General features: G+C 39.6%; 2 protein-coding genes across 3 annotated transcripts; one reads left to right on the forward strand and one right to left on the reverse strand.

Annotated features, from left to right (window-relative positions):
* Positions 1 to 8,887: 8,887 nt before the first annotated feature.
* Positions 8,888 to 19,515, forward strand: LOC115732485 (protein ESSENTIAL FOR POTEXVIRUS ACCUMULATION 1). Of its 2 annotated transcripts, none has more exons than XM_048275036.1 (10): positions 8,888 to 9,073; positions 10,479 to 10,567; positions 10,752 to 11,642; positions 11,722 to 11,842; positions 11,932 to 12,114; positions 12,578 to 13,339; positions 14,668 to 17,386; positions 18,294 to 18,487; positions 18,570 to 18,629; positions 18,930 to 19,515. In XM_048275036.1, the coding sequence occupies exons 1-10, from the start codon at positions 9,004 to 9,006 to the stop codon at positions 19,304 to 19,306; spliced, it is 5,466 nt and encodes a 1,821-aa protein (XP_048130993.1). In that variant the 5' UTR covers positions 8,888 to 9,003; the 3' UTR covers positions 19,307 to 19,515. The 2 variants fall into 2 exon arrangements, with proteins under 2 accessions (XP_048130993.1, XP_048130994.1); XM_048275037.1 differs by having other exon boundaries at positions 11,935 to 12,114.
* Positions 19,516 to 19,761: 246 nt separating this feature from the next.
* Positions 19,762 to 21,676, reverse strand: LOC115726392. The gene is made up of 3 exons (XM_030656242.2): positions 21,283 to 21,676; positions 20,620 to 20,958; positions 19,762 to 20,374 (listed from the first exon to the last, which is right to left on the reverse strand). The coding sequence occupies exons 1-3, from the start codon at positions 21,661 to 21,663 to the stop codon at positions 19,868 to 19,870; spliced, it is 1,227 nt and encodes a 408-aa protein (XP_030512102.2). The 5' UTR covers positions 21,664 to 21,676; the 3' UTR covers positions 19,762 to 19,867.
* Between the last annotated feature and the right edge of the window lie 1,757 nt (positions 21,677 to 23,433).

The raw sequence follows: 23,433 nt of genomic DNA on the forward strand, positions 1-23,433 counted from the left end.
TCCTTCTAGCTTCTCCATGTGTGATGTTTTTAACACCGTTGAGCAAATATCGTGAAGAAAATTACTTAACTCTGTTATGGCGCCCCATACAAAGTTCGGCAGAAGTTCCTTGAAAGCTATTGGCATTAGTCTTTCCATAAATATATGGCAATCATGGCTCTTCAAACCTATCAACTTGCATTCATTCAAATCAACACATCTCCCAAGGTTTGAAGCATATCCATCAGGAAATTGCACTGATTTCAACCATTGACAAGCAACCCGTTTATGCTTCTTATCCAATGTATAAATTGCTTTTGGTTTTGGTCCCCTACTACTTGCATCCACATCTAGTGCCGGCCGATCACAAATAACTCTCATATCTTTTCTCGCATTCGGGTTGTCTTTCGTTTTTCCAGTGACGTCCATAACAGTATTGATGACATTATCGAAAACATTCTTTTCTATGTGCATGATGTCAAGATTATGACGAATAAGATGAGTCTTTTAATATGGTATATCCCAAAATATACTACGCTTAGTCCACTTATGTGTGCCTCCGTACGCAATAGTAATGTCATGGGGGTTTTCAACAACGGTCGAAAAGCCATGCACTCGTTCCTAAATTTGTTCACCGATCGACCTCAATGGTGGGGACGTTTTTTCACTCCTATTCTTGGTGAACTCTTTTTTATTCTTTCGAAATGTATGATTCATTGGTAAAAATTGTCTATGACAGTCAAAATAGTTGGCCTTCTTATCGTATTTTAATCTGAATGACTTTGATCTCTCCATACATATGGGACATCCTAGGATCCCAGTTGTACTCCATTCGGATAACATCTCATAAGCTGGAAAATCATTTATCGTCCAAAGAAGTGCAGCCTTAATTACAAATGTCTGATATGTAGAAACATCATACGTAGGAACACCTTCATCCCATAACTATCGTAACTCCGCAATCAATGGTCGCAAATATACATCTATCGGTTTTTTCGGATTTTGCGGGCCGGGCACAATCAATGTTAAAAACATATAAGGTGTCTTCATATACATATCAGGTGGTAGATTGTATGGAGTTAAGATAACCGGCCAACATGAATAATTTTTCCCGATTTCCCAAAATGGGCAAATCCATCAGCACAAAGACCTAACCCGATATTTCGAGGCTCCATCACAAACTCGTAGTATGTTCTATCAAAATGTTTCCAAACTTCTGCATCTGAAGGATGACATATCGGACCATCCTCGGTTTCATGAGTTGCATGCCAAGTCATGTGTCTAGCAGTGGCTTGAGATTGATAAAGCCTTTGCAATCTGGGAATTAAGGGCAGATAAAATAATTGCTTGCACGGTCTACGCTTCTAATTATGACTCCGCCTCATACTAATATTGTACCTTGGTTGGCCACTGAATTTGTAAGATTCGGCATTTTCATCATCCCCCTAGTATAACATACAACCCCCACTACATACATCAATCCTTACAACTGGAAGACCTAAGTCATTCACTAGCTTTTTCATTTTGTACAAATCACCTGGCATGATATTATCGCGAGGCATTACTTCCCGCATTACATTAATGAAAGAGGTGAAGCAATCCTCGGACACATTATGTTCTGCCTTGATGTTTAACATTCTCGTCGTCGCTGATAACTTAGTGTGGTTGTTACAACCTACCCACAAAGGTTCATTTGCGGCTTCCAACATTTCTCCGAACCGATTAGATGTAAAATTTTCATTATGCACATTCTCATCAAAACCTGTCACTCCCGCATCATCAAATTGTGATGCATAGCTAGTGCCCACTTGTTCAAATGTGGGAACAAAACTAGAACCGGCATGGTTTGATTCGAAAGCGAAATTCGACCATTGCATCAATCACCATCCTCTGATACGGGTTCAATTGATTATAATAACCACATTCATCCCCAACCGAAAATTGATCACTTGTTCTATATCTTTCATCGGATATAAATTGTTCACTATAGCAAGTCCAGTTATAATAGTTTAGAGTGAATCCAAATCTAATAAGATGTTCTCTAACTCTATCAAAATCATGAAAATTGCTATTTCTGCACCTTTTACAAGGACATCTTAACTTATTTCCATCCCTCGAATCAAATTGATTGTTAGCAAATTCCCGAACCTGTTCCAATCCAATGCAAAACTCATCGGTCAATCCTCGACATTCGGGTGAGTTCCTATTATACATCCAAGCCCTCTCTCTTTACATTGTGTCTATTTAAAAAAATTAAAAATTATTTTAAAATATTAAAATACCATGTATACTATTTAATATTCTTAATTAAATTCGTAAAATTGAAAAAGCTAAAATGCACTAAGCTAGAATTTGCAACGAAACAGAATTTCGTCATTGTTTTTTTGCGACGAAATCTTGATTTCTTCGCAACACATCAATAATGAAAATCCAGATTTCGTCGCAACACAACAATAACAAATATCCAAATTTCGTCGCAAAATAGCAACGACGAGACTCGATTTTCGTCGCACCCTTTGCGACCAAGGAACCCTTTTCGTTGCTAACTCTCACTGCGAGCCCAAGATCCTTCATGAACGTTTTTGCAGAAAAATATGCAAATATTATCGCTAATCTTGCTAATCTACACATACACCTTGACTTATGAGCACAACTTTACTTCGAAATTAATAAGTTACAATGTCAACAAGGCTTATCGAATTTCAGTCTGAATATTTTGCAATTTGATGAAAATCACAAGATTCATCGGTATTGTGAAATCTGCAAAAGGGCGTGTACCTAAAAAAAGAAAAAAATAATAATCAACATTCATGAAGCTTATGGCATTTGATAGAAAAAATGATGAACTAAAATAATAATTTATTCTATGATTACTCACCATAAGACACAAATAAAAATGGAGAAGGGAGAATGAAAGACGAGGAGAGGGCGGAGAGAGAGAAGAGGTAAAGAGATTTTAAAGAGGGAATCTTTAATTAGCCACGAAACTACCCACGAAAAAATGTCATTGCAAACTGTCGGTGGAATTTCACGATGAATTTTAGCCACGACAACGTTTGTGGCAAAAAAATTTGCGACGAAGGGCCAATATTCATGGTCATATTGCGACGAATATAGCGTTCGTTGCAAATTTTGCGTTAAAAATATCTTATGTTAAATATTGCGACAAAACATGATTGTGGCAACTATTCCAACAAAAAGAAATGTTTGTCCCAAACTTTGCCACAAAAAAGTCTTTGTCGCAAAACATGCGACGACCACAAATATTTCGTTGCAAACTAGACGCTAGAATTTTGTGACGCAAGACAATTTCGTCGCAAAACAAGACAGAGGAGTTGGCGATGAAATAAAGCCATCGTTGCAAGTTTTACGACCACAAATATTTTCGTGGTCATATTGCGATGACAGATTTCTCATGGCAAATTTTGCCACGAATCTCTATTTTCGTTGCAAAACAATTGCGGCGAAAATACCATTTCGTCCCAATGTAAGGAAACGAAACCTGATTTGTCTCCATTTGCGACGGAAAATTTCTTTTGTGGCAAATTTTGTGATGAAAACTTTGCTTTTGTAGCAAATTTTACAACAACACTTTCCTTTCGTGGTAAATAATGCGACGAAACTTTTGCTTCGTGGCAAATGTTGCGACAAAACTTTGCTTTCGTAGCAAATTTTGCAACGAAGTTTTTTTCCGTCGTAAATTTGCGATGAAATTGTTTTGTCGCAAGATTTGTCTCAAATTATTGACGAAATTGGTTTTCATTGCAATTTGCGTCGCAAATTGGCCATGAAATGTTTCCGTCGCAAATATTTCGTGGCAAAAGCCCTGTTTTTTTGTAGTGCCTTCATCATGATAGCTAAGCCCTAGATGTAAGATATGTATTCTAGGGAGGCTACTTAAGTTAATTACATTGGGGCATTTGCCCTTCAATTAATGATGGTGCCACTTAAACCATTCCCATTTGGACATTTAACTCTCCATTTAATACCCTAATATTAGGGTCATTGATGGCTAAATCAAGATGCAATCATGGGCAGAGGATTATATAAGGAGGCCTACCCCACTTCATGCACTCAACCACCAACCTCCTCTCCAAGCTACCATTCCAAAAGTTAAGTTAATCCCACACGTGTTAGGTTGCTTTAGGAAAGTGAAAACTCTAAGTGTTAAGTTAGAATGATATACTTGGCACACTTGACTTGGTTGTTTGATGGTTGTTAATTTTAGTTTGAACTTTGATGAGTAAGTGTGAGAAAGTTATAATGATTGCGAGTTGTTGTGTTCGTTTGACTTGAATCATGAATTTCTGCATGTCGAGGTTGCGCATAATCGATTCTCGTGAGATTTGGTAGTATAAGAAGTGGAAATGGTGAAATTAAACTAGAGGAAGATAGTTTGTTGCCCAACTAACTAACCGATTCATTAGCTTAGTGCTATTGATGTTCACGTTGTTGATTATCGGATGCCGATGTTCACGTTGTTGATTGTTTAGTTATCGATGTACACCTTGCTGATCATTTAGTTGTCGATGTTCACGTTGATGATTATTGAGTTGCTCATGTTCAAGTTGACAATTATTGGGTTGCCAATTTATTCACATTATTGATTTTTTATTTGTTGATGTGCACGTTGTTGATTGTTTGAGACGTCAATTTCTAAATAAAGTTTCATATTCCGAAGTTGTCGATTTATAAGTATTAGTTCTTAAGTTATTGATTACCTATGTATGGCTCTCGATTAAATAATGATGGGTATATGTGTTGAAATGCACTTGACTATTTGTTTATCCTTAATTGCATGAAAAAATGACAAATTATTGAGATGAACATAAAGATTATTAAATGTATGTGAATGATGGTATATGACTAATACCTTTGCTACGGCCTATTCTCTTATATGATTATGTTGATGAGACTTTGGAGTTGGTTGAGATGACATGAAATCCTATGATAACATGGCTCTACTAGCCATGGTAAAATGTTAAGAAATGACCATCATCACAAGGATGTACAGTAGTGTATCTATCCTCGTTAATGTTGAGGACATTAGTGATGAAATGGGCTAAGGCGTGACAAAGGGTATGTATGATTCCGTTCCCATGAGTTGGTGGTGACGATGCCTTGTGAATCTAGATGGTCCTGGCCAATGACAAATACAAACTCATTTGTCTATATTGTAGGCTACTATGCGCAATGCTATTTGCTTGCATTTGAGTGAATAATCTCATGTAATGCTGTTAATAATTTCCATCGGTATATCATGATAGGAAATGTATTTATCATATATTTCTACATTTGTCATAAATAGCTATTTTGTGCTTGTCTCGAAACTCACATTGTTTGTTGGGACTATGTTGAGTGGTAAGATGATCTCCTATCTTAAACTTAGATATTCCATTTATTAGGCTTTGGCTCACTCCTTATTTTTTAGACGTGTAGCATGGTCCTTCGGACATGACGATGGAGGGGGATGAAATGATGCTGGTAGCCGTCAACCCTTGAGTTGGATGGTGGCTTGGTAAGTATTTAGGCTCGCTTTTGGTATGGTATGGAAGTAGAGGTGCTAGTTGACCTGACCCTTTTCCCAAGGCTTTGTATTTTGTTTGGATGATGTAGTAAAATTTGAAATTGATGTTTAATATAAACAAATGATGCAAAAGTATATAATTAAACTCATGCAATTTCTTATTTGGGATGTTGTGAAAATTTTTGTTGTGCTTCCGCATGCGTAATTATAATTTACGAGTTTAAACGAAAAGAACACATGCCGCTCGTGACGTTCTAAGGTGTCACATTGTTCCTACTTCATCCTACCTATTAGTTCCTACTTCATCCTTCCTAGTTGGCAATCAGATGAGTCTTATGTTCATCGTATAATTATAGCTTTGGTACATTAATCATAATTGACACATCAAATTTTTAATCGACTAATGAACAAAAATATAATTCATTAAAGGTCGAAGTATTTTACCCGAATACAATACACTGAAATTTTAATCTAAAATTCGGTTTACTTGAAGAAACGAGTATCTTTCAACAAGCTCGACAAGTGACTCGAACTTTTATAAGATGGGGACCTGAGTTTCAAATTAGCTTGCGTACAAGAATTAACTATTAGCAAAGGTCGTTGATAATTATTTTTAAGCTATGAGATAAATTTAGTGATGATGACACCGTATATTTTATATATTTCTATTAATAACATCCATTGATGCTCATTTTAGACTTGTGTAAAAATAACTATAAGCTTTGTAATTTAAATTAAATAGTATAATAGAGCAACTTATTTTATAGAGGTTTCTATATATATATATATATATATACATGTATATTTATACATATGAATATATATACTCCGATACCATGAATGGGCTACATATCATTCATGGTATTAGAGCCATGATTTCATCTTGTTCAATATAAGAGTATTGTTATGATTATGTATGTGTATGTATATACAGAAGAGATACACTAACGCATCCTCTTATTCATTATTGTCATTTTTCCCATGTCCTTCTCTATGTAAGAGTGATTATGCTTCTAAAGTATGATATCACTAACATATTGAAAGTGATAACTCAAAAAAGAGAAAGGGTAGCATGCAATTGGGGCTTATATACTGATTCTTTGATAGCCAAATCTAAGTCTAGTAAAGATTTATTCTTCTATTCAGGTTAAGTCCGAGGTCATTGAAATAATTTTCTCCTACTCATCTATACAAATCAGCATTGTTTTTTTTTTTTAAACGTGTTTTTCAATTTCCTTCACACTATAGATATACCAAAAAGACGGACAATATTCTAAAAATATCAAATAAATTAAATCTGAAACAAAAATTTAAAAGTAGAATCCTAGCGTAGAGTACTACAAGAATAAGCATTAAAGAGGAACGAGGGGGAAAAAGGGAAAAAGAAACGGGGTAGTAGGTAAGAGAAAGTGAAAGTCCACTTGCACAACTACCATAGTCTCGATAATTTATTTACCATATCCCTTATAAACCTTCTCATTTCATCTATTTTTTTTTTTATAAATTCACTAGTTAACTCCCCGCGTGATGCCGCGGCCAAACTAATAAGAACAACAAAGGTAAATCAATTGATGGAAAACAAAATTTGAGAAATGTTTTTTTGGTCCTCAAGTTGTGAATTGACTATTCAATTTGTTGAAAGTATGATTAGACGTAATATCGTACACAATCCTCACTTCAAGAAAATTAATGCTGGGAGATTATGGTTTTTTTTTTTTAATTGCGGCAGGTAATGTTTTGAACTCTAGAGTGAATCAATTGGCAAAAATGCATAAACCTTAGCATGAGTTCAATCGCTACTCAATCATAATTGTCAAAAGTTTGTAAATTTGTATAATATCCAGCATATGGTCGAAGCACAATGTGAGAATACCAATTTATTATGCTTCAGAAATGTTTGTTCAAGAAACTAGATAAAAGTAAAAGTAAGAATAGTGGAGAGATAAATGAGAAAACATGGTCAATAATAAAGCTGATTAGTAACATAGTCCGATGTATTGATAAAAATTCACCAAGTCACTTAGGTTGAAATGCAAGTTATTTTTATATTTGCATGCAAACATAGAGTCTAGACACGGAGGGCTAGTTATTTCGGCACAACAACTGTTTTATTGATTAAATTCTAGATTCGTCATTTACTATTTCAGAGTGAGCACTAATCATATGCATGATATTAAATTTTATCTTGCATCAAATACTTCTATTTATAAAAGATAAATAATTATTGCATCTAAAGTCACTTTAGGATTTGTCCCATATTTCAGTATTAATTGTACTTTTCCCCGTGGTAAATAAATTTTGGTTTGATACTAGGCAAACCCAAGCATACCGAATTTAAAAAACGTACTTAAAGAGGTTCAAGAAAATTATATGAAGTATAAAAATTGAAATTATCATATATCTTTATGAAAAAAACTCTATAATTAGGGGTGGAAAGTGAATTTTTCGCAATGAAGTTAAAACTGAAAATAGATACGAGCAATAGAACATGCAATTCTGTGGATAACAATTATTGCATGATTATTCCAAATGAAAAATAAACCAAAGAAAATATTAGGTGAATTCAATTACATATATAAAGCAAGGTAACTAGAGAATCTAATTGAGATTGTGCCAACTAAGCAATGGCAAGAGTGCCACGTCATACTTTTTGGAGTTCTATTTTGTTTTTCCTCCTTAAAATGCATTAATTAATTCAACACTAATTATTCTTGAGGGGTTGCTTAATGCCATTAGAGAACAACTTTCCTTCTCTATAGCGTTCTTTGAGGATCTGATGGCTATCAATGTTAAAAAGACCACTTGGGATTCAATAAATTGAGAAAAAACAAAGGAATTACTATTTGTTTCTACAACAAAAAAAATATCCAAACATAACCGTCCCTACGTAATTTGTTCCGTATTAATTTTTTCATCTATAATATCATCTATCATCTGTTATGCTTAGTTATCATTTTGTATTCGTAATTATCATATAAGAAGTACCGATTCAATTCCACGTGTCTTTGATTTTATGATAAAGTTATAAGAAGAACAAAGTATAATATTTATTGCTAAGCGGAAAAATAGAGATATATGTCCAATATATGCCGCTTTGTTTGCTGAATTATAAGAAGAACAAAGTACAATATTTATTCCACGTGTCTTTGATATCGACCTTCGACAAAATGTGTATGTGAACATGGACTATCAAATTAGACGAATTTACATTTCGTTGGAAATTTTTAGAATTTTTTTTTTCGAAGGAAATCTTTAAAAGTTACTAGTAAAGTATTTAGGGTTTTTCCCTTTTTTGGCGGATAAATGTGGCGCTTGCGTTTGATGCGGTTTTCCAATTTAACCCCTCGGCCGGTCGTGTAATCACCTCTTTTGCCACCGCCCATATATTTTTCCCTTCTTCTGCGTCAGCCTCTTCTCTCTCACTGCAGCAACCAAAGAGCTTTGAAAACCCTTGAAGCAAATCCCTGATTGTCGTCCGCAACCTTCGTCGATCCTCAATGGCTCACACCACCGGCTTCGATTCTCGCCCCAGCCTCTCTCTCACTCCTCCGCGCCAGATCTCCAAAGGTTCTTCCTCTTCCCACCCTCACTTATTTGCAAACCCTAGCCGGGCTCTGGTTTTGTTGAGGGTCCCCCTTTTTTCCTTAATGTCGAAAGACGGGTAGTTCGCGCAGAGAATTAGGTTTTGTTGCATTTGGCTTGAGTGGCTTTAGCTTCGCGGCTTAAGCATTTTCTAACTGCTCACAGACGCAATGGCTTGTGTGATTTTTTGTATGTGCTGGGTTTTGGATTCGGGGTTGTGGGCATCTATCTGTTTTCAGGGTTATTTGAAGAATGGAAGTGAGTTGTATTGCACCAAAATTCACAAGTTTGATATTTTTGAATTGTATCACTTCAAATTTTCAACTTTCATAGTTTTGGAATCTTCTCCCTTTGTTTCTGCGAGATGATTTAGAAATTTCTGTTGGTTTTTTGGTCTTTTCATTTTTTTTCCTCTGGTTGGTAATATTTGATTGTGTTTATTGTAGATTAAATTCGTTACTGTGGGATACTTTGTTAGTAGGCTGCACCGTGAAATGAGCTTTTTGTTCCTGCTTTTGAAGGATGTCTTTTTACCCTGCAAGATAATATTTTCCAATTGAAATAGATGAACACCATCGGCAGGCGCTAATGATCTTTCTATCCGCTGGATGACAGGACCATCGTTTTTATAGTTGATGAGAATTTTTGGTAATGTTGATTTGAATTTGAAGCTGTTTTGTTATTTTTCTTCCTGAAACAGTTCCATAGGCAGCAGACGAGATGTATAACATTCTTAGGCAACTATTCTATGTGTGCAGTTTTGTTCTCTGCTATGGAATATTTAGTCAATGGTAGGTGTCCTTGGATGTTGACTCATTAATCCTAACAGAAAGTACATGTAGAATGAAGTTTTAAAATAGCAAGGGTTGTCCGTGGAATGAAGGGTTTGTTAGTTGAGTACTGTCTTGTATCAATACTTGGCTTGATGCTCGGTGTGTATATATGTTTTAGCACTTGTTGAGTTTGTGTTATTGGGTGCTTAATAATTGATTCCATTTGCTATCTGTATCTGGCCTTGAGATGAGTACCAATATGCATGTTTTAATTTGTCAAGTATCCTTTGGTTGGGTCATCATGTTATTTGGCCAGATTGCTCATATCAATAACTGTAAATGATGCAAACTTTTGTTATCACTTTGTTTGTTGCCTTATAGAGATTTCACAATATCCAGCTAAAGATGAACAGTAATTATGCTTTTCCTTGAATTTTGTTCTTAAAAAGAATGTAAAACTAGAAGACAGTTTACTGGTCTGCAGTCCTGGGAGTAATTGGAGTGTTTATATGGCATGATTGTATAACTAGCTTAAGCTAAGTATTTAGATCCTTACTTCGTAGTTGGTTTGTATGTATAATATTCCCATTTACTTCTTGATTATCTGACTTCTGCAGATGTCCAAGTATCAGAAAATCCAATCCCACTGTCACCCCAGTGGCTTCTGCCAAAGCCAGGAGACAATAAACTGGCTATGGGACCTGGGGTATGTCATTGTTTTTTGGAAACTTAGTTTGAGCTTCTTTACTTCTTGACCTTCTTGCTCTGCCCCTCTGCTTTTTGGTTTAGATATTTGGGTTTTGGGATTTTATTTTTTCTTAGTTTGCATTTTTCTTAAATTGCCTTGATCAGTTTATCATAATTCATGAGATTTGTGGTACATCGATCAGGAAAACAATTTCAGCCCTCACTCAATGCATGGCCGCTCTGAGATGACCAAGTTGCCTGAAAACTGTGATGAGGTGGCTGATACCCAGAAGAAGAAGGATGTTTTCAGGCCATCCTTGCTTGACATGGAAACTGGTCGTCGAGACCGCTGGCGTGATGAAGAAAGAGACACCAATTCCTCTATCCGTAAAGACCGTTGGCGGGATTTTGATAGAGAGCTTGGAGACACTCGTAAGACGGAACGTTGGGAGAACTCTGCAAGATCCTTTGGGGAGTTGCGTCGAGCCCCATCTGGGCGATGGACTGATTCAGGTAGTAGGGATAATAATAGTCATGAGCAACGCCGTGATAGCAAATGGAGCACTCATTGGGGTCCTGACGACAAAGCCGCAGATGGTTCACGTGAGAAGTGGATGGACTCTGGGAAAAATGGTGATGTTCCAAACAAAGGTTTGGTTCCATTAGGTAATAATAGGAAGGATGAGGATCATCTTAGGCCATGGAGACCTAGTTCGTTGCAAGGTCGATCCAGGGGAGAACCTCCTCACCACCAAACTCCAACCAACAGACATGTTCCTGCATTTTCTTATGGTCGTGGTTCTGGGGAAAATGATCAAGCAACCTTTCCACTTGGACAAGCTAGAAATAGCTCGGTTGGAAGCTCATTTGACAGAATGATGCCAACTGTGGTGACAGATTCAGAGAAGGGTGATTCTGTCCATGGGGATTCTGCTACTTTAAGATATAGCAGAACAAAACTGCTTGATATTTACCGAATGACTGATGTGAGTTCACTTCAAAACATAGGACATGGGATCACACTAGTGCCTTCACTTACGCTGGAAGAAGTGTCGGGGCCTTTGGCTTTATGTTCACCAAATCCCGAGGAAATGGTAACTTCTGCGAGAAAGATAGTGAATGAAGTTTATTTATATTTTCTGCTGTTGATTTTACTTTTCACATTTTGAATAGGTTGTTTTGAAAGGAATTGATAAGGGGGAGATTGTAACAAGTGGTGCACCCCAGATCTCAAAAGATGGATCTGTTGGACGCAACTTGATTGGCTTTTCACAGTCCAGACAGCCCAAAATTGGTAAACCAGCTGTTCTTCACATGATCATGGTTGGTGCTGAGATATATATCCTTAAGGGCAGAACTGATGTTTAAATTGTATTTTCTTAGCAGAAAGCAAGGAAGACGTTCCTATTGATTCTGATGATGTCAAAATTGAAGTACCCCAAGGTAGTAGTGTGAAATTCCCTGAGGTTTTGTCCCATGAAAAGCAGCACTCAAAGGGGTCTAGCTCGAGAATGGAAAACTTTCGGGATCCAAGGCCTTATTGTGATGCCAAATTCAAAACAGAAGGTATATATTTTTGACAAAGACAAAAGACAGACACATAATTGGCTTACTGTGTTTATTAGTTGATTTTGGCAAATTTAGAGAATCGCGAGGATTTTTACAAAAAGTTGGTTTTGAGATGTAGAAGAAAAAATAGTTCTCAGTTATTTAACATGGCATGATTCTGTGTAATCTTCTTGAAGTAGAGTCGTCATGAAAATTCACTGGCAATTATCATTTGTGGAGTTGCATGTAAGTTTTGTTGGAATTTATAGATGTTATATGGGTAATATTGTTGATTGTCTAGGATATTTCTGTAGCTTTTATTGTTGCATCATTGTGACTTTATATATGTATGGTGGATATCATGAATATGGTTCTTGTTCTTTCAAGATGGCCGCATGACATGGAAGGGAGGAGTTCTCTTCTCACTTGACGTATTTGTGGTTTTAGCATTTTTCAGTAACTAAATGCTTCATAATTGCAGCTTTTGGAGAAGATGGTGACTCCAGAAAGGCTAATGATGGGATAATCAGTAGGGAGTCAATCTCTCAGGGAAACAATTCTGCAATTCCTGTCTCTGCGTGGCGTGCATCTGTGTTGGGAGATCGAAGTCACTCATCTTCAAACGATTTGAGTGATACACCAAACGATAAACGGTCCGGAGCCCCTGGAATTTCTTGGTCACAGCAACAAAAGGGCATGAGTAATGATTGGGGAAGTCATCTGGGAAATTTGTCTTACTTAAAGGATGATGAGAAATTGCTAAATGAGGATAGGCTATCTTCTGCTGGCATGGGAAGGGAACAAGAAGCAAGGCGTCATGTGCAAACTCCTCCAGAAGAGTTACTTCTCTACTATAAGGACCCTCAGGGTGCAATTCAGGGTCCCTTTTCTGGTGGTGATATCATTGGATGGTTTGAGGCTGGATACTTTGGCATAGATTTGCTAGTTCGCCTAGCAAATGCACCAAGTGATGTGCCATTTGCTTTACTAGGTGATGTTATGCCGCACCTAAGGGCGAAAGCGAGGCCACCACCTGGATTTAATGCACCAAAGCAGAATGATTTTGCAGATGCAATAATCAGGCCGAATTTCAGTACTTTTGGAAAGGTTAGTGCTGAAATTGATCTTAGGAGTGAGCAGAGGCACAAACAGGGTTCAGCAACAGAAGCTGAAAATCGATTCTTGGAGTCATTGATGAGTACTCCTAACAGTATGCCCGTGGAGAAGTTCCCCTTTTCTGAAGGTTGGTATGCAGTGATAATGTTATGAACTTTTGTTCAGGATTATGTTCATGGTTGTGAACTGGGAAATTACGAATGCCATAGCTGTTGTAGTATCACCATTGAGATCATACATTGTTGAATTGGATGAAACAATTAACTATGTGACTGCTTTTCCTTAAGATCAGAGGTTGGTTCGTGGGATCCTTTAGATCCACATCCTAGTTTTTTTTTTTTTTTTTCTGTAGTTAAATACTTGTATAGTTTACCAAATGTGATCTTATTTATTGAGTGCTACATATTTAGTATTCATTTGTTTCAAATAAGTTGGATTTGCTTCGATTCTGTATAATTTCGTTGATAGAAGTTTAAGTACAGTTGGCATTATACTCATAGGGTGTAGAAGTAATAGCATTTGCAGGAGCAAAGCCTTATGCCCTGACAACTTTGAAAGTGCAAACTCTACTCAATTTTGATCTTCCACATTTCCAGCCATGTTTCCATGTTTTCATGATGTAGTCTGAAATCCCTCAACTCCCTTGAATAACCAACTTAGACTCAAGTGAGATTTCTCGGGCAGCTTGCTAAGGTTCACTGACCTCCCTCCCTCCTTCTCATCAACAATGTCTTGTTCTCATGATTCTCATCCTTATTGTACAAGGAGGGATTTTTCCTTTTGAATTTGGAGTTCTTTTTCCATCAGGTTCTGTTTGCTGGAATTCTCCTGTTGATAGTGTCATAATATTGCTGCTTCTTGTTTATAGTGAGTTAAAAGTTGAAAATGGTTCTGCTTCCTTGCTCTCCATTCCTTGGTGGAAAAGATCTTGTTCTTTCTGGCTGAAATAATTGCACTACGATGGTGACTGGTGAGTACTTCCTACCGCATAGGCGTAGAATATTGCACCTGATGGATTGGCTTAGCCAAGAGGTAGGATTGGATCAGGACATGTCCCATTGCCTCGTGGGTACTTCCTGTGCTAGACTCCAGGGGAAGGCTTTGCTTGATGTGATGTCCGACTGGTACCTTTCTTGCCAGCGAAAAGGAAAGGAAAAGAAAAGAATAACGATGAAGTACTTGCTAATTGAGAAAATCCCAAGAGTTCACGTTTCTCATTTGCTAATGCTGGTATTATATTGGAAGGACAAATTGAATACATGTTTATCTCATGTACCAATACCTAAAATTTCATGTTATACAAGGTTGCATTTTAGTTGTTAGTTCCTTTTGCAACCTGAAGTTAGAATCCTTTAGCTGATATAGCAACACAATCAAGAAGTACCTGTACTCCTACTCAGAATCCGAGCATAAAAAAGTTGGAATTAATTTATGTTGTTTGTGTTTGCATTGTAGGTTTGCATTCATATGTTGGAAATAATCCTAGTGGCGCAGGCCTGTCTGGAGTGGATGGTGCAAACAACTATCTTTTAGCCAAGAGAATGGCTCTTGAAAGGCAGAGGTCTATGTCCGACAATCCTCATTGGCTAGGAAGAGATGGTGTATCAATGCCTCCTATGTCAGAGATTGCCCAAGACCCATTAGCTCTGCAACCAAATCTTCAACCGTTGCCTGCCGAAAGTATTCGTTTGCCTCATTCTCAAAGTGCTGATCTCCTGCCGGTCCTTCAAGGCTTATATGACAGGTCTTCCTCTGGTATAAATAACGGAATAGCTGGTTGGTCGAATTTCCATGCCCAGGGAAGCTTGCAGGATAAAGTTGACTTGCATCTTGCTCAGAACCTCCCTCCGCAAACCCCCTTTGGGATTCAGCAACAGAGACTTCAACCTTCTTTAACTAATTTGCTTGCTCATGGTGTAGATAATTCATCTAGCAACTTAACGCCCGAAAAGTTACTCTCATCTGGCTTGTCTCACGACGCCCAGCTGCTAGGTTTGCTGCAACAGCAACGTTTGCTGCAGCTTCATTCTCAGTCGCATATTCCAGCACAACAATTGTCCCTGTTAGATGAACTGTTGTTGCTTAAGCGGCAAGAGGAGCAGCAGCAACTGCTGCGGCAGCAACTACTACTTTCTCAAGCTTTAGCAGAGCAGCAGGCTTCCCAGTTTTTGCGTGAACCGCCTTATGCTAATTTACAGTCAGGTGCTATATCTACAGGGAATGTGTCTGGTGATCCTCGCCTTCAGCCATCACAAGAGGGGTTTCAGGCTGGGCCAACTATACCAGTGCCCACTATGCAGGATGAACGAATTGCTAACAATGTTAGTCTACCTTCAAAAGTCACAAAAGATGCTAATCAAAGTTCTATTTCTGAAGCTTCTATAGCTTCACTTCTGCCACATCAGATACTTGGTAATGTGAACCATCGCAACAATTGGCCTTCTCCAGCTCCTGATCAAATCCATGATAGCTATCATAAGGAGCCATTATCAGCTTCAATAGTTGGTGAGAGCTCTCCATCAGAAGTTTTTGATAGGCCTTCACAGCAGCCTTCTCATCCAGTGCAAACTTTTGCTGCCTCTGAAGTCCTTACTCCAGTAATTCCTGAGAAATCCTTCGAAAAATGTTCGAGGAGTGATGACACTATGACGGTTGTAACGTCAGAGCCAAGAAATGTTGATTCTCTGCCTTCTGAGTTTGTCGAATCTACTGATGCCGTTCCATTAGCGAGGAGTCTGGAGAATGAAATGTCAGTGGCTGATCACGCTGCTGCTTCCAAGGTCCAGCCTGACAGCTCTCTTGACGAGAAGCAAACTGAGGAAGAGTTCTCCAATGAATCTTCCAGAGTGTCGGAGGCGAAAAGTATTGAAGCGCGTGAAGTGAGAAAGACGTCCGAGAAGAAGTCGAGAAAACAAAAATCATCCAAGTCAACCTCTGCTACAGATCAGGCGAAGGGCTCTGAAACAGCTAGTATGCAGCGGACTAAGCAGTCTGAAATTGATCGGCTACTTGGTGCCGATGAACCAGTTGAGATGGGTAGAGCGACTGGCGAAGAAGTTTATGGAACATCTCCCCAGAGGACGATTGACAGGGTCACTACTGTAATGGAAACCATGGGGTCTCAGCAAGTAAAAGCAATCAAGCAATTAGATAGTGTTGAAGCTGATTTTAAGAGTGCTTCTGAGCCTAACCATGCTGCTCCTGTTTCTGCTCAAAACACACAACTACCATCAGGACAACGTGCTTGGAAAGCTGCCCCTGGTTTCAAGGTGAAGTCACTGTTGGAAATTCAGGAGGAAGAGCAACGGAGGGCACAGACAGAGGTGGCAGTTTCTGAGATTTCTGCTGGTATCAACTCTGTAAATTTTTCAACTCCATGGGCTGGGGTTGTTGCCAGTTCAGAATCTAAGATCTCCAGAGAGGGATTAGAAGATGTTGACAACTCTGAGTTTATTGTGGCTAAAAATCAAAGTTCCATTGACCCCAAGAGTAAAGAGAGTCAGTTACATGACTTGTTGGCTGAAGAACCATCTGGAAAGTCTAGTCAACGAGAGATGGAGATGTCTGATAGGAAACATGGTTCATTGTCTCAGCAAGTTGCAGCAATTCAAGTGGAGACTCTGGATGGTGAGAACTTTATTGATGCAAGAGAATCTAAAAAGAACCGTAAGAAGTCGGCAAAATCTAAGGCTGCTGGATCTAAGAACCCAGCTCCTGTTACTTCTGCTGATGTCTCTGTTGGTTCTAGTGCTGTCGAGAAAGGTAAAAGCTCCAGGATGGTGCAGCAGGAGAAGGAAGTATTGCCGATGATCCCATCAGGGCCGTCTTTGGGAGATTTTGTTCCCTGGAAGGTGGAAGCGACTAATTCTCAGCCTGCACCAGCATGGTCTACCGACTCTGGGAAGCTTATTAAACCAACATCTTTAAGGGACATCCTGAAGGAGCAGGAAACTAAGGTTGCGGCTGGCCAGCGCCAAAACCAAATCCCGATTCCTCAGAAATCTCAACCGGTTCCATCTGCCCATAATTCTTCGTGGTCACTTTCTGCATCTTCTCCATCTAAGGCGGCATCTCCTCTACAGATTAACTCCAGTGCTTCCTCTAAGCCTAAGTTTAAAGAAGATGATGATTTATTTTGGGGGCCGATTGACCAATTAAAGCAAGACACTAAGCAGTATGTCATTTTTCTCGTGTGATTATCAGTTCTTGACTTTATATGTGCTTGCCTTCTGTTTTCTATAAGTATCTTCTTTTGTGATACTTACAATCCTTTGCTGCACATCCGCACATACCTATACTAGACTTCTGCCAGAGTTCACTAGAGCAATCAGGGTAATGTTTAACTCCAGTTTAATTGGTTTTATTTTTTTCAGTTCTATGTATTCTGGATGATGTGTAATATGGTAGTGTGTTCTGCATTCATTTGCTGACAATAGGAGTCAGGAGTCATTATCAATGCACTACTCTCTTTTTTTCTGAGTGAATCAAAACTTATCCAGATTTGATTTGAACCTTTTGTTAATTTATATGCTAGATGTGATTATTACCCTGATTGAACAAACCTTGTGGGAGAAGCTATTAACCAGCAATTGCTTGGGGAAAGCACTGATTGGAAGAGAAGAGTCGAGTTCACTGTGAACAACGAAGTTTTCTTTGTTCAGGTCTATATGTATATAGTTGTCTTCAGAGCAAGAGAAATGCTCATGAGTACCTTATAAAATTATCATTTTATTGGTTAAGAGAAGACTTCCTTATGGAATAAATTAGTATTTCTGAGAATAAGACATGGTAAATCTGAATGCTGACGCAGATTTGTGCACTAGTTTCTCAAAGGAATTCACAATTGTAGATAATGTTGGGATGATATACTTGTTTTGGCGAACTGTGTCAAAAATGGAGACACAGATGAAATACCCTTAGTTTTTTGTTTTCCACTTCTATATGTCGACAATGTAGTCACTTGTCCTTTCCTCGTGTTGATTACCCTGTTCCTTCTGTTGTATTGGTTTCTCTTAGGAAGATATTATTACCATTTCTTGCCTTGCTGAGACCGATGCTTATTTCATGTTCATTCTGGGCAGAGCCGAATACCCTAAACTTGCAAGCCAGACAAGCTGGGGATCAAAGAACACTCCCGTTAAAGGAACTCCAAGTGGGTTGTTTAGTCGGCAAAAATCTGTTGGTGTCCGACCTGTTGAACATATTCGTTCGTCCTCACCTGCTTCTGGGCAGACATCTTTAAAGGGAAAAAGAGAAGCCATGAACAAACATTCAGGCAAGAAACTTTTTGAGAGGCTCTCGATTATCTGACAGTAAATTGACTCAACTGATGTTCAATTTTTGAATACCTCTTGCAGAGGCCATGGACTTCAAAGATTGGTGTGAAAGTGAGTGTGTGAGGCTTATTGGGACTAAAGGTACTTACTTCCCCACACTTTTTACAGTATTTCCTTAAAAGTTTAATTTGGTGGTACCGTGGACTATTCATAATGCGATAAGTGCTAGTAAATGAATCAAAACATTGTCAGCAAGAGAGTGAATGAACCTTTGCAATGACTGTTTTCAACCAGTAACGGCTTAGTAAAGAACGTGAAACTTCATAATTGGAGGACCCCAGTGCGTATGATCTTATCATTGTACGAAACTGTCATTCACTTCATTTTTGCAGAGATCTGCTTCCACTTGAGTTTAATGCAATCATCTTTACTTTTCTGTAGATACAAGTTTCCTGGAATATTGCTTGAAGCAGTCACGATCAGAGGCCGAGATGCTTTTGATTGAGAATCTCGGATCCTTTGATCCCGATCATGAGTTCATTGACAAGTTCCTGAACTACAAGGAATTGTTACCAGCAGACGTACTTGAAATTGCCTTTGAAAGTCGGAATGATCGGAAGGCCCCTCTTGTCGGTGCTGGAGATGTGAATTCCGATGATCTAGGGCAACTCGATTCCTTAAGAGGTCCCGATGGGCCTTCAAAAGGAGGCAGCAAGAAGAAGGGGAAGAAAGGGAAGAAGGTCAGCCCTTCAGTTTTAGGATTTAATGTCGTCAGCAACCGGATCATGATGGGCGAGATCCAAACGGTCGATGAGTAGGTTGGGTTTCATGAGTTGGATGTAAATACATGTTTTGATTGAAAGGTCTGTACATGGCCTTCTTGTCAGGTGTTTATGGCTGACCCTTTTTGTTCTTCCTTTTAGAGCAACAGCTGCGGCACTAATTTAATCTGCTCCAGCGATTTTGTGCACTCTGTAGTTTAGTCATTTTACTTGTAACTTTATTTCAAGGAAACTCGTTTCCTTTCTGTTGTTGGGATATTTTTGAGCTCTTTCAGTGTGATATCTCCAGAGACACGTTCTTCCCTTGTTATCGGAATCTTGTGTTTCATCACGTAAAATTGACGCGGCATTCAACAGTAAACCCTAATATGCAGCTGCAGACTTGTCACATTAACGCAGCGACTGGCCCTGACTTGGCCTTGCCTCGAATTGGTTCGTGGATCGTCAAGCCGCACTATATGCAAGCAATTAAAAGCAAAAACAAAGCTTCACTGATCCTGTTAATTCATCTCTCTTTCCTGTATTTACATTGCCTTTATTTTGTTCTTTGTCCACGTATTTGCTAATGTGATTCAATTGAATAAGTTTGTATCTGACTCATGACATTCCCTGATCTCCACCTTCTTGTTCCCTCTTCAAATCTGCAGGTGGCAGAAAGCAATCCATGGACAACCCACATATGTTGAAGTCCACCTCCTCAATCCTCCAAGTCTCCTCGATCTTCCGCTTGTGATTTTGCGCAGCTCCGTACCTGAACATGGTCACCGAAGTCTTCCCGCCGTGAGCGATGTTGATCCCGTCGACGTATCTGTAGTCCCCGATTGTCGACTCCATTGTGGTCTCCCAAAAAACACTGTCGTTCCCTTTCATCGACTTCATCCTCACTAGCTTTGTGTCTTCGAATTGGACCAAGAGGCCGGTCCTCTGGCTGAAGTAGCCCCACACCTTGTGGTGGGCGAGCTCGGTGTTTGGCGAGCTTTGCGCTTTCAGGATGTTTTGGGTCGCCTCGATCTTTAGCACAAAGCAGTCTTCGCCGTTGATCGTCTTTTCTCCTATGCATACCGCATCCAGGAATAGGTTGGCTGTGGATCTTGGGTCCAGGCCCTTATCAAAAGTAACGAAAATCAGATCAGACTGCACAAGGAACCAATAAATTCATGATTGATGATGACAATCGTTGAGCATTTCCGATTTTCCCACATTTGATCTGAAGTTCTTTCTCTGGAAAATCTGATCCTTTCTGGTTCTCTGCAGAAAGGATCTCCAATCATTCCTGGTTTCAAAAATGACTTCTTCCTGCTTTATTTCTTTGAGAACGAACAGAGCGATCGAATTCCAACAAAGGATACCTGAAAGAAGCGGCGAAGGGGTCTCGGAGGACCGCGATTGGCGTGGCAAGGCTGAGAGGAAGACTGATTCCAAGCGACTTTGCCGTCGCTCCCCGCGCTCACCTTGAGTCCGGAGACCACCAACTCCAGGTACCAGAGGTCAGGGTTCTTCTGCCACAACACAAACCCGCCGACCTCACTGCTCCCGGTGGCGTGTACGCTGCCATCGCCCTGCCGCATCTCGGACGCCGCCATCTTCACCTGCCCCACTGCGTACATGCTGTGCACACCGTTCAGCGCCCCTTGCCCTCCTGTGGCCGCCAGGTACTGCTGAATTATGTACTGCGCGGTCGAGGATTCCTGTTTATCCCCGTGCGACAGAGAGATTCACTTTAATTTCAACCTCCAAACAGTGGGAAAATACAGAAGAGAAAACACGAAACGTTTACATATGGAAGCCACGAATACTCTTTATCATGACAATTTGCAAATAAATCAAACATGATTTCCTAAACCCGTCGACGCGATCTTCTTATAAAGTTTCTCAGCAACAAAAGTCGAACGAAGGGCGAAATATTGCTTTCCAAATCACAATAACGAGTCAATCATCTAAAAGAGAAGAATTCTTTCTTCTTGCTTTTGGCGGGAAAGTTAGTTGTGGCAGGACGTTAGGAGTAGGCTTACAATGGAGCAACCCTTGAGGGGTCGGGTTAGAGCATGATCCGACTGGACCTGGAAAGGAATGAGAGGCGATCCGACGAGCTTGAGCAGGGCCATGAACTCGTTCCTCGACCCGGACGACAGATGCTGCTGCGGCTGCGACGACAGCGACGTGTACAAACCAGAAGAGGAGGAGGACTTGTTGTAACAATCGACGGCGGAGGAGGAAGAGGACTGGGCCTTCATCAGAGAGTGGAGGTTCTGCCACCTCAGCACGGCGTTGCTACCCATGCTGGTGAACATCTCCTCCGGGATGGGCACCTCCAGGACGGTGTCGAGCCCGTCCTCCCTGTCGAAGTTTGGGCACAGCTTCCTCATCGACGGCGACGACGTCGTCGCGTACATCGATTGTCTCTTTCCCTATACACTGGTCACTGGAAGGATTTATTCTTTGTCTTCCTTTTTCACCCTCTAATGAGAGAAGAAGAAGAAGAGGAGGAGGAGGAAGGAGAGAGGAAGGTTTCTTTTCCCCTCTCTGAGATGGAATGTACAAGTTTTTTTTTTTTTGGGATTGATTTGGTTTTGGTTTGGTTTGGTTTGGAAGTTGTGAGGGGTGGGATCAGGAGGGGTTAGAGAGAGAGAGAGAGAGAGAGTTGCATTGCATTCTTTGTAGTTGACGTGCAGGCACGAATTCAGGGCTAAGTTTGGTTGGGTTTTATTTTTGGGTAGTCAACGAACTGGTCGTGGTCAAAAGTTCATGTGCAACTTACAACCGATTAAGCCCTTGGTCATTAAGAAGACACAGCCTGGATTTCAAATTCAATTTCCCATTTCTGTACCAGATTTATCTCCTCATGGTTGGGTCTAGCTCAATTGTAGCTTAACCCTAAATATTACTCTTGGTTAAGACTGGGCAACGAAAAGCAAATGAACATCTGCGTTAGGGGTTAGTCATATGCAATTGAGCGAGACAGGGATACACGTAGATCCATAAAAAGGGAGCAGATAGCAAGAAAAGGAAGGAAATTTTAGACAGAAGAATGCAGAGAGATGCAGAGAAGAACTCGATGCGAGCAAGACTCGAACATCGATGTATTCAATCATCAAGAACCAAATAGGAAGAGTCGCCGGGTTTGTATTTATCGAGTTACCGGCAACGAAACACTATTTCTAATAAGCAACAGCCTTCCAAATGGACCAGAGATAAAGAGAGGAATTCTCTAACAAAGATGGGATATAAATAACTAGATTCCTCAGACACTTTGAGAACTGGACTAAGTTTCTTTTGGCAATTCAAGCTCATAAGCATCAGTACCAACCATACTACATTGATTCTCTCCTCCCTCAGTACCATCAAGACCTTCACGGCATCCGCATCTTCAACTTCTGGATCAACAGAAGTTGCCTCATGTTCTTCCTCTTTGCCTTCCATGTCCTCTTGCGTGACACTTGAAGCATTTGATATTAGAACACATTAGGATGAAGCGTGTTTTGTTCATTTTTGGAGGGAAAATTGGTTATATGTATGCCTTGAAGCTCAAATTTTGGCCCTTGGATTCTTCCAAAGGCTCAAATAATTTCCTCAATGATTAAGATTGCTTCTATATTGGCTGCATTTGAGTCACTACGATAGATGACATGTCACAATACATGGCCAAGATCAAATGGCAATTGCATAGCTAGGATTAGTGCTTCCCAAGGATTGATGACATTGCCAAACTTCCTTAATGATTAAGTAAATGGAAGTTTGGTAATTTTCCGCACATGGGAGGGGGCTAGTTGTTGGCCTGAGCTATGCTGGTCGACCAGCCGGCCAACATCGATAGGACCAACCGAACCGGTTGCGCACCCTCGACTAGACCCGATTTGACTGGGTTGGCTCGGGGTTCCTAATTTGTCCAATTTTGTTAATTACTTGTGACAGTTTGTCCAATTGGGTTGAATTGATAATTATCCTAATGATTTGGATCAAATTGGATTTAATCAGATCATTTCGATTCAAGCCGAGTCAATTTGGTTCGATCGTATCGACCAATGACACCTCAATTTCTCCAATTTCCAACAAAATTACACTATGGGTGAAGTTGTCAAATCTAACTAAGGCTCGGTTGATCAAATTGAACCTTAATTAATCAAATTGGACCTTAGTCTAGTATGGGTCAAGTCAATTTGGTC

Source organism: Rhodamnia argentea, chromosome 2 (assembly GCF_020921035.1).
Source record: "Rhodamnia argentea isolate NSW1041297 chromosome 2, ASM2092103v1, whole genome shotgun sequence".
NCBI lineage: Eukaryota > Viridiplantae > Streptophyta > Magnoliopsida > Myrtales > Myrtaceae > Rhodamnia > Rhodamnia argentea.